Source organism: Sinocyclocheilus rhinocerous, unplaced genomic scaffold (assembly GCF_001515625.1).
Source record: "Sinocyclocheilus rhinocerous isolate Xijiao unplaced genomic scaffold, SAMN03320098_v1.1 scaffold1367, whole genome shotgun sequence".
Lineage (NCBI taxonomy): Eukaryota > Metazoa > Chordata > Actinopteri > Cypriniformes > Cyprinidae > Sinocyclocheilus > Sinocyclocheilus rhinocerous.
In genome coordinates, this window is record NW_015631710.1 from 26642 (window position 1) to 38941 (window position 12300).

At 28.5% G+C, this 12300-nt stretch overlaps 1 protein-coding gene across 1 annotated transcript in view; it reads left to right on the plus strand.

Moving 5' to 3' along the window:
• The first annotated feature begins 376 nt into the window (after positions 1-376).
• LOC107741824 (unconventional myosin-IXa-like) overlaps positions 377-12300 on the plus strand; it is an 85275-nt gene continuing 73351 nt past the window's right edge. The window contains 2 exon segments of the mRNA XM_016554605.1: positions 377-405; positions 6745-6993. Of these exon segments, the coding sequence (XP_016410091.1) occupies positions 377-405; positions 6745-6993 (278 nt within the window).

The window sequence follows — 12300 nt, forward strand, 5'->3', positions numbered from 1 at the left end:
CACACACACACACACAGTGTCTCACTCACACACACACACACACACACAGGAGGAGTGGCAGACAGCAGAAGGGATGTGAACAGATCCCTGTCCAGCATTCAGATGTGCGTCCGTCCTTTTTAAGCTCATTTCGGTCCCGTGTTTCTCTCCCGGACTTCTGCTTCCTCACCTTATAAGGATCAAACCGGGAGCAGCGGGATCCGCTCCGGCTGATGCTCTTTCCCGAGGCTCTGGAATGTCAGCGTTTGATGGTTGGAGGCGTGATGATGATGATGATGATGGGCCGTTCAGGACTGAGAGATGAGGATCTGCTGCTTGTTGGAGTTTAGTTTTGTCTTTCTGTAGAGTTGGAGTTGAGTCTGTCTGGTTCTCATCCATGCCTGTCGTTGCTCTGCAGGTCACAGGGTGAGTCTGTGCGTTATGAATGAGATCTGGAGATCAGTGTTCGTGGTTTTCTGAGCATCATGTTCATAAAGATGATATTTCAGCTAGAAATCAGTATGTTTGATGACTTGACTGGCAACTGGCGGTTTCTGAAAGGATCGATCTAAAAGGGCATTCGTGGAGTTTAATGTACATATGTTGGCCAGTCATGTGATCCATGATTCATTCTGAAGTTTGAGGGTCTGTGGGATTTCAAAATGCTTGATTGCTCTTGTAAACCTACTGATTATCATTTGTTATATACTGTACGTATATTATTTTCTGACTCTCTTCAGCTCTTAAAGACATGTTCTTAAATCTGACTCATATAACAAATACTTACATGCATGCACAGCTTTAAGGCAGCTTTAATCGCCTTTTGGTAACTTCATGATGACTTAATGAAAACTAGGCCTATATTTAGTTTTAGTTATAAAAGCTTTGATACAAGTTAATACAATTTCAAAGACACAACGGCAATAATTGATGTAAAGGCTTTATTTGCAAGAGTTGCGTGAGTTTTGCTGCGACTTTAAGGTGTCGTTCTGATTCAAAATGAAGTTGCATGGCATGCATCTGTTTTATAATGCATGCACATGAGACCGTGATGCCCTGCACCCTTCACAGTATGTACTTCAAGTGCCTTTTGTAAGTAGGCCAAGTGATGCTCTCTTTCAGACGGGATTGGCCCAGTGTTTCCACTCTTGGTCTGTTCGGTGTGTGTTTGCATGATTTGTAGTTTGATGAGGCGTTTGATGCGATGCATTCAGATCAGCTGCGTGTCTCTGTTAATAGAGGATGTCGTCGTGTCTTATCAGAAACACCTAAAACATCCAGAGAAGCAGAGAAGCTTTTGGGATGCTGTGATTTTTGGATGACAACTTCAACAGACTGAACCTGCTTTATGTGTTCATTTATTTATTTACAACTTTATACGATTCTATTTATTCTAAATAAAAATATGTAATTATATATAGTTTATAATTATATATAAATATTTAATTTAATAATTATATAAAACAAGTTTTTTTAAATATATATTCGTATTTATCTCTTTATAAAAAATATAATTTATAAAATATATTTAATTATATAAAAATATTAACATATTTAATTAACAAAATATAAGCCACACATTTTTTTAAATACATATTTAAGTGTAATTTATTTTTTAGGGCTGTCAAAGTTCACATCAACACATCATAAATGTTTTAACAGTATATTTTTAGCACAATTAGAAATTATTGTTAATATTATTATTGTTGCATTTCTTTCTAAAGAAATCATGAGATTAATCAATTTTATATTCTGTAGACACAGCCCTATTTTTTAACGGCAAGATGTAAAAACATATATATTTTAAATGATTTTTAAATGCATCCAAATGGTATTTATCATTTGGATGCATTTAAAAATCATTAAAAAAATAAAATAGTTTATAATAAAGTAAATAGTTTCCAGATAATATTTACATTTTTTGACTGTGGTATAATCACAAAAATAAAAGCCAGATATTTAATTTAGTAAAATCTTTGTCATTTTACGTAGTGTATTATGTTTGTACACTTTTAACAGATACCTCATGAAAGGACTGTATGCAAGTCGGTGTTATTTTAGTATTAGTTTTATACAATTTCTAATATATTGAAGTAGCTTTTATTTTCTAATTTTTGTTTAAAGTTTTTCATCCAAAATTTTTTTGTTTTATTTTATTTCATTTTATTTTTTTCAATTAACAATGTTTTTCATTTTGTTTTTATTTATTTCCAGTTAGTATACTTCAATTTAAACTTATTTCAATTACGTTTTTAACGTATAAACATGGAAAGAGTTTATATACAATATATATCATTATAGTTTTTATTAATTTTTGAAGTAACGTATTTTAAATTTAAATTTAAATTTGTTTAATTTTTAGTCATTTTGTTTTGTACTTTTGTCATTTTTACTTTTTCATATTTACTTTTATTTATTTATTTTAATTTTTAGTTTTTTTTCTTCAGTTTTAGTTTTAGTTCAGGATTATTTTTTTTATTATTTATTTCCAGTTATTTCCCATAACTTTAGTGCTTTAACTTATTTTCAGTTACTTGCCAAGGTAACATTTCTAGTTTTTCTTCTGATATTTATATTGTATTTTATTTTAGCTTTATTTTAATTAACAAAAATGCTCTAGTTTGTTTTAGTTCAGTTTTAATTATTTATTTGTTTCCAGTTATGTTATAATAATAAAAAAGTGTAATAATTATTTTATAATTTCCAGTTAATTTATAATTTTATTAATTATTAATTTTATATGTTTTTTTTAAATTAATTTAATTTAAGTTTTTCATCTAATGTTCATTTTTTATATTATTTCTAGTGCTGTCAATCAATTAAAAAAAAATCAACTTTCAACATTAAATCAACATTAAAGTTTTTAAATATACTTTTATGTTGCAATAATTTCACATTCAATCTTCAAATTAATGTAGAAACAACATAAAGACAGTATATATTTGTTATATTTGTTTAATGACACACAAAAATAAAAGCCAGATATTTAATTTAGTAAAATCTTTGTCATTAAAAACTTTCTTTTTTCTTATTTTTCTCACACAGTATAAAAGGCATAGTATAAATATTTTGTTTGTTTGTATGTTTATTTATTTTTAACAATTTTTAATTTAGGCATTATATAAATTAAAATGATTGTGGAGGATTCACCAAGATAGTATAAAATATTATATTTATTTATAATGTAATATTTTATATTTTGTTCTATTTTGATGAATAGTAAATTTAAAAAATAACAATTATTGTGAATGATTCATCAAAATAAAAAAAAAATAAAACATTATATTAATAAAAATAAAAATGTACTATAGATTTAATATTTGTTATATTTGTTTAATGACATCTTTTTTTATGACTGAAGGCGAGTATCACTGATACCAGTACTGCTGATGTCTCTATGAAAATTGTTTTCTTTTTCATAATATTTAACCACTGACTAGCCATTCAACATTACAGTATAACTGAGAGCTGTCAATTTTAACATTCATTAGACTTTAAAAAATAACAACTTCTAATTTAAGTGAATTTAAAACAATCTTCACATAAACCCATTATAATATATGTCATATTCAGCTACATCTGCCCTTCAGCAAGCAGGAAATATACAGAAATTGATAAAGTTATCAAACACTAAATTCTAAAATAAATACAGATGAATCCTTAAAGCTACAGAAATTATTGATTTGTTCTTTTTGTCTTTTGTTCTTTGATGAACAGCATCACAGCAGCTGGTTATGATGCTTTAAGAGCTGCTGCTGCTGAACGTTATGAAGTTTCTCATAACTCTTTACCTTTTCTGACTCTCTTCAGCTCTTAAAGACACTAGGGAGCATCCTGACTGAAAGATCCTGACTAGTTGCGTTGCATTGCATTGTGGGATTGCATTCATTATGAAGGAAGCATTAGGTTTGTGAACAGAGCTGTTGCTCTCTGCTTAAATCTCTCTCTCTTTCACTCTCTTTCATCTGTTCTTTATGCATTATATATTTGCCCGGCTGTTTTTAACCTGCTTTAACACCTCCGCTCTCTTCCTTCCTCTTTCTTGCTCTTTTATTTTGGTGTATGCTTTTGAAAAGCATCTCGGAAAGAATCTGCTTTAAATTACGTTTACTCACCCACATTTTATATACATGTATATACACTATATGTACACACATATATAGTTTTATTTATTAATATTTAATGTTAGATTTTCTAAGTGTTGTGAATAATTCATCAAAATTGAACAAAATATAAAATATTTTTTTTATAATATAATATTTTAGCTTTTGTTCTGTTTTGATTAATTATAAATAAAAAATTAATCAAAACAGAAAAAATAAAAATAAAAATAAAATATTGCATTATAAATACTAAAATAATGCATTTTTATAATGTAATATTTTAGATGTATTCTATTGTAATTTTATTGAATTGTTAATAAAAATAAATAAAAATAAAATTATTGTGAACGATTAATCAAAATAAAATATTATATTATAAATAATAAAAATGCATTTTTATTATATAATGTTTTAGATTTTGCTCTATTTTGATTAATCCAAAAAAATAAAAATGATTGTAAATGAATTATTAAAATTATTATAAATATTAAATAATTTTTTAATGACATATTTTATATTTTAATGAATCGATCATATTTATGTATTTATTGCAATTAAAAGCAAGAACATAAAATTAATAAATTCATAATGTCCTCAAAATCAAGGACTTATTTAAAGCCTCCACTTAAAAAAAATCGAATAAAACTAAATTAACATACAGGAACCACATCAAACTAATAAATACAGTATAATCATAACAAAAACAACTATCAAAACCCAGAGATGGGTAAATAACATGTAAATGTAAAGGTGTAATATGTATGCATGTGTGAACTTGTTTTTTATAAAGTAAATAGTCTATTTTGATTTTAATGTCGACTTTTTGGATCTATTCCTCACACAAATCGATCATATGGCATCTTGAGACTCATACTAGGTTTGTAGCTTGTTTTCCTTCATTGTGAAGATGCTATAAAAATACTTTTTTGTGAAACAGAAGAACGTGACGTGGGTTTGGAACGAGCTGAGCGAGTAAAGGATGACAGCATATTGATTTCTAGATGATCTTTTGCAGACGCTTGTCGTGCAGTTGTGTGTTTGGATGTGCCTCTGAAATAGAAATAGCAGGGTTTTGTTCACAGGAACAGGACAAACGAATGCTTCAAATGACTTCAACAAACCTATAAAACCTCACTGAACTTGACCTTTACATGCCGTAAGCCGCTGATCGTAGTATTGTTACGTCTCTCAGACTCGAGTTCATGCAACTTTGAGTTTGAATTCGAGAGACAGTGCTGTTTTTTATTTATATACTCTTAGAGTATTTTTTATATATGTTTTGAATGACCATTTATATTTAGATTCGCTTTCAATTTCAACAAGTTTAGGTTTTAGTAATTTTGTTTTGTGTGTTTTTGTCTTTTTTTTTTATATATATATATTTCAATTTAGCTTAAATTAATTTTAATAAAAATTTTAGTTTTAGCAATTTTTGTACTTCGACTTAATCTTAAATGTAAATTAGAGATGTTGCCTTAAATGTTTAAGTTGAAGTACTAAAATTACTAAATTGAACAAAAATAAACTTCACAAATTTAATTTACTTTATTTTTATTTCAGTTTTAGTTTGAATAATTTTAGTACTTAAACTTAAATTAGAAATGTTACCTTGGAAATTTAAATGTGGAAGTTTAGTTGTAATTTTTTTAATCTAAAATTATTTATTTTATTTTGCTATTACTTATATACTGTTAAAGTATTTTATGTTTTGAGTTAATATTAATTGTTCTATTTTTAGTTTTCGATTTAATTTTAGTTTAAGTTTTAATGATTTTTTTTGTGCTTTTGTCATTAGTTTTTGTTTGTCAAATATTTCTATTTAGCTTTAATTTATTTGATTTCATTTTTAGTTTTAATCATTTTAGTGCTTTAACTTAAACTTATTTCAGTTTTCAAGTTTTCAGTTTCAGTTTTTTTTTATTTTACTGGTATTCCTATACTGTTATAGTATTTTTGTTTTTAATTACCATTTATTTTTATATTTTCAGTCTTCATTTAAATTTTAGTTTGTTTTAGTAATTTAGTTTTGTGCTTTTGTCATTTTTCTTTTTTTCCAATTTCTTTTTAAATTAACATTTATGTTTATATTTTCAGTTCTTATTTTAATTTGTTTATATTTTCAGTTTTCATTTTAATTTTAGTTTAAGTTTTAATAATTTTGTTTTGTGGTTTTGCCATTTTTTTTTTCAATATTTCTATTTAGCCTTAATTTATTTGTATTTCAGTTAAAGTTTTAATCATTTTAGTACTTAAACTTATTTCAGTTTATGTTCAGGCAACATTTCTAACTTTAGGTTTATCTTGTAATATTTTTATTTTTATTTATTTTGCTATTATTTATATACTGGTATAGTATTGTTGTGTGAATTACCGTTTGTTTTTATATTTTCATTTTTCATTTTAATTTTAGTCTTTAAGTCTTGAGTTTTTATGTAATTTTTTGTGCTTTTGTGATTTTTTACATTTATTTATTTTTTTTAATTTCAGTTTAGCTTTAATTTCTTTTTCTTTTTCTTTTAGTATTTTAGTACCAAGGCAACTTTTCTCTTCTATTTTATTTTATTTTATTTTATTTTATTTTATTTTATATATATATATATTTTTTTATTTTTTTTTTTGTATTTTTTTGTATTTATTTATTTTTTAAACTGCTGGACCGTAGCCGGCGGATGGTGGAGCGCGGCCTGCTCCCGCAGCCTCCCTCGGGACAGTACGCTGACCTGTGTGCGCTGCCGGATCTAAACGAGCGGACCTTGCTGGAGAACCTGCGCGGACGCTTCCGTCAGGAGAAGATCTACACGTACGTGGGCGGGATCCTGATCGTCGTCAATCCCTTCAAGTTCCTGCCCATCTATAATCCCAAATACGTCAAGATGTACGATAACCACCGGCTGGGGAAGCTGGAGCCGCAGTAAGGACGGGCTTCAGTGCTGATAAACTGTGTTTCGGCGCCTCGTTTTGTTGCTGTGATCCGTGAATGCTGATGATCAGTTTATTAAAGTAGCTCACCAAGCTGCTGAAATATTGAATTTTGAACAACTTTTTGTTTGGAATTTAATAATAGGGCTGGACGATATAGCCAACATTTCTGTCTGAACTTTTTTTTAAAAAATTTTGCCAAATGCATAAAAAAAATTCAATACAAATAGATTTTTATATTTAATTGGTATGTAGAAATAAAAATGTAATTCTTCCTTGTGTTATAATATTTAAATATCGTATATAATTAGAAGTATATGATATTTAAATATATGTGTTATATTTCATATTTATTTAATATGATATTTTATTAAATATTAAATACAATTATATAAAGATAATTAAAAATGTATAATTAAATATTACATGTGCTATATGTGTGTGTGTGTGTAATTGTATTATGATAATATATTTAAATATTTAAATATAATTTTAAAAAATGTATATTACTTGTGCATGTAAATATATGTAAATATTTATTTAGTTACTTAATAGTATATTTTTTAATTACTATATAATATATATAAAATCAAATATTACATGTGCATATAAATACTGTATTTAAATATATTCGTATTTTATATTTATATATTAATATGTAATTTATATAATTTAATTAATATAGAAATGTGTGGTTGTGTGTGTGTATATTATAATTGTATTATAATAATATAGTTAAATATTTAAATATATATTTAGAAAATGTAATATTGCATGTGCATGTAAATATAAGACATAAATATATATTTATTTATTTAATTGTGTGTGTGTGTATATATATATATATATATATATATATATATATATTCATAATCACTCAAATAAAATACAATGCAGTAAAAATCTATTTTAAAATATCAAATAAGTCATGTTTTCCACACTGTTTTCACTAAATGAAGGCCTAGAATATTTATTTTAACTTATGGTCCAATATAACTGTACATACTGAAAACCATTTTTTATTTATTTTGAAAAATTGTTTAAAAAATATTTTTTAAAATGCATAAAAACATTTGTGAAATTCACAGTGTTTCCTTATTTTTGCCAGCAAAATCTTCATTACCAGATTGTGAATCTTCCCTGTTTTCTGTGCGTGCCTGAACGGATCTGCTTGTGCGAGCGTCTCGTTTTGCTTGATTTGCTCAGAAACTGTTTTCTTGTCTTACCCTGAAATCAGACTCGTCCCGGTGGTCCATCAAGCGTGCTGTTTTGTTTTTCTTCTCTTCTCGCGTGTCGTTTCTTCTCTCTCTTCATTCTGAGGGTGAGAGTGAGACGCTCAATTCAGGCCGCAGATCTAAACGCACAGCGGATGAACGTCACAGGACTGAAGTTTGGGCCTGAAAGTGTCTGACGAGCTTCTCTTTTGGATATGAAGCGATGGGTTGTTTGGACAGACTGCTGTATTTCGTGCACATGTTTGTATGAAGTGCTTGAGTGTTTGTTGGCTGAGGCTCAGATCCTGCTATTTGGACGACATAAATAAGAGTGAAAACTGCAGAAAATATGCTGTTCTACGTCTCTGTTTATGCAGCATGTTGCTTTAAACACGGAAATAGAAACATTGGCTCGTCGTACAGTTATGACAAGTATTTCAGCACACAGATGAGAACGCTTTTGTTTGTGTTTCTGTGTGTGTGTGTGTGTGTGTCTGTGTCTGAGTGTGTGTGTGTGTGAGAGAGAGAGAGAGAGAACATTTGGAAGATAACTTTTCTGAGCATGTTAGTTAAAGTTAGTTAAACTGTTTGGATTTGGTTGACATTTGAAGGAAACTCTAGTGGAAAGGACTGAAAGGATTTACAGCAGGACTGCATGCAAATGACTTAGCGTCTGCATCGGCATTTGTGTATTAAAACAAGCAAATAAATAAAATAAATAAATAATACAAAATTTGATTAAAATAAATAATGAAAATTTGATTTAAATAAATAGATTAAAATAAACAATATATATTTTTTAAATTTGATTTAAATAAATAAATAAACAGATAAATAAATAAAAATAAGTAAACAATAAAATTAGATAAAACAAATGAATAAAAATGAGATATTAATAAATACATAAATAATACAATATTAAAATTGATTAAAATAATTAAAATTGATTCAAATAAATAAATTAATTAATTAAAATATGTAAGCTATAAAATAATTAAATAAATCAGACAAATAAGTAATACAAAATAATTAGATTAAAATAAATAATAAAAATGAGATGAATAATTGAATTAAAATAAGTAAACAATAAAATTAGATTAAAATAAATAAATATGAGATTAAACTGAATGATTGAGTGAATAAATTAATAAATAAATAGTACAGTACTACAATGAGTAAAAAACTTAATAGAAACTAAATATTTTCCAAATAATGTTTTCAATTGGCATAGTACATAGTATATCAAATTAAATTAGTATAAATTTATTCTTTATGCATGAAAATAGTTGCCTTTTACATTTTAGCATAGGAGTTCTTGGCACGAGAATCGTCATATATGTGGGTCTTTGACATCTGTTAGATTGAAAACTCTTGACCTGTATGAAGAAATACCTGCCGTACAAAAAAGGAGCACAAACACACACGTTTATCTAAATGAGGACGTATCATAAACGCTTTAGTTTTGAAATAAAGCTCATTATAATGAGACCAACTCAAGCCAATCAAAAGAAAACATCTATCTTTATATCTTTGAGTTTGTCCCCTAAGAGCCGATGACACCATCATGCGTCATGTGACAGAGATTTAATTCAAGCGATCATTAGTTTCCATTAGTGCTTTAATACGGGCCGCAGGGACATTAATGATCGACCGGCTTTTACAGGAATCCGACCACAGCTGTTTGGGATTCGTCGTCTGATGCGCATTTGAACCGTTCGTTAGAATGATTCTTTAAAAGAATCGTTCGTAGGAGTCATTCTGAATCGGACTGCACTGCTTGCGCTGTTTGTTTATTGTATTATTTGGTGTTTCTTTCTCGTCACGTTCGTTTTGTGCTGCAGACTTGTGTAAAATATGATCAGTTTTGCCTTGAGAATGATTCAGTCCGTCTGTGTCTGTCTGTCGTCATGCAGTGTGCGTGAATGTTATCGACTCAGCAGGTTTGATCACACATGTGGCTGATGCAAACCGCAAGACTGAAGACAGACGGACGCTGAATATTTTACAATTCTTGCACAATGCAAGCAGTTAAAGCTCCAGTAAAGGAGGTGGTAGCTGTGAAACATCTGACTTCAGTGGTCTGCGTGTGTTTTCATTTGTAAATGTTGTGCTAAACAACATGTATTTTTGGATCAGGTCAGATAACCGATTGATTTTGAGGGAATGCATGTGGTAGATGTGTGAAATCAGGCGGTTGAACTGTTCCTGGTAGCTGAAAGCTTCATTACATGAGCTGAAGTGTTTAGTAAACGAACACGCACGGGTCGGGGAATGTGCAGACGTTTATAAATGATGCCGTTCTAGTTGTGGAGAATTCAGCAGATTCCTCATCAGCCTTTAAAGACGAGTTCTTTATGTTTATACGGTTAAAGCCTCATGCAGAATGCCATTTTTCCATTGGAAGTACCATGATTTTTAATTTATTTTTTGCATGTTATTGATATGTAACGTGGAAATATATATATATTTTTTTGGTGGTTTATTTTTTAATACCTTGGAGTGCGATGTAAATACTTTTGTGTATGAGTGTGATAGTCATTCTCTACCATTACTTTTTGTCTGCAAATTTTAGAGAATATTTGAGAGGGATTTTTATTTTTTGCTTCCTTATCATTATTATTATTAATATCAAGCATTTGAGTACTGCTTAACTAGTTTAGATTTTTTGTTTCAAATTGTATATTTTATAGTATTTTATTATACTAATATTATTAAAATATAATTATATTATGCTATGATAAATTATAGTAGAATGTGAATAATATAATATTTTAATATTTCAATTTACATTTACATTTAATCATTTAGCAGACGCTTTTATCCAAAGCGACTTACAAATGAGTTGAACAATAGAAGCAATCAGATCAACGAGAGAGCAACAGTATACATAGCTAGTTTTTTTTTAATAGAATGGAATAGAATGGAATAGAATAGAATAGAATAGGTAAGTGCTAGTATTAGTTCGTCAGGTGCTGGCGAAAAAAAATTGTCTTTAGACGTTTTTTGAAAATGGCTGTTCGAATTGAGATCAGGAGGTCATTCCTCCAGCCGGGAAAAGTCCAGGAAAAGATCCGTGAGAGTGATTTTGTGCCTCTTTGGGATGGCACCACAAGACGCCGTTCACTTGCAGAACGCAAGCTTCTTGAGGGCGCATAGGTCTGAACCAGCGGTGTCAAAAGCAGCAGACAGATCCAGCAATATGAGTACTGAGGATTTGGAAGCTGCTCTTGCCAGTCTCAGGGCTTCAGTAACCGAGAGCAGGGCAGTCTCAGTTGAGTGGCCACTTTTTAAGCCAGATTGGTTGTTGAATCTAATATAATTATCTAATAATTAATATAATTTATTTATATTTAAATTTTCAAGAATATTTTATTATTATAGTTTTTATTAATATTAGTGTAATATTGAAATATAATAATATTATATTTATATTGTGATGTTTTGTTAGAATATTTGAATAATATAATATTTTAATATTTTGTTTTTTCAAATTTACCTTGTATGGTTTATATTTTTATATTTTTTGTTTTATTTGAATGTTTTTATTGCTTTTTAAATATATAAAACATTAAAATAAAAACAAAAATATAATTGGTTTTTATAATTTTTTGTTGTTGTTATAATTTCTCATTATTATAATAATGTTTTATTAGTATTAGTATATTATTGAAACGTTATATTTGCATTGTAATATCTTTTATGTTAATATTTTAATAAATAATATAATAAATTAATAATAATAAAGTAATACATTTTTATTTTAATATTTTCATTGTGTGTGTATGCAGATGTCTTTGTCTCTTTGTGTCATTTGTGTCTGTCAGGACCTTGTGGTCTCTGGGGCCAGCAGATGTTTTTAATGCAGATGTCATTCTCTGAACAGGGCCCTCAGGGGCCGTCCTGTCTGTGGCTCCTGAGATATACGCTTCTCTCTAGGTAGCCTATGGAAATAGAGAGACATCTAATGAAGCTTGGACTTGCTGAAGGTCTGCAGCTCCTCAGATGTTTCCCCTGAGTTGAGTTTGGCGTCTTGCGCCTGATGTGTGTGCACCCTAGCAACTGCATAGCAACGCAATAACCACTCA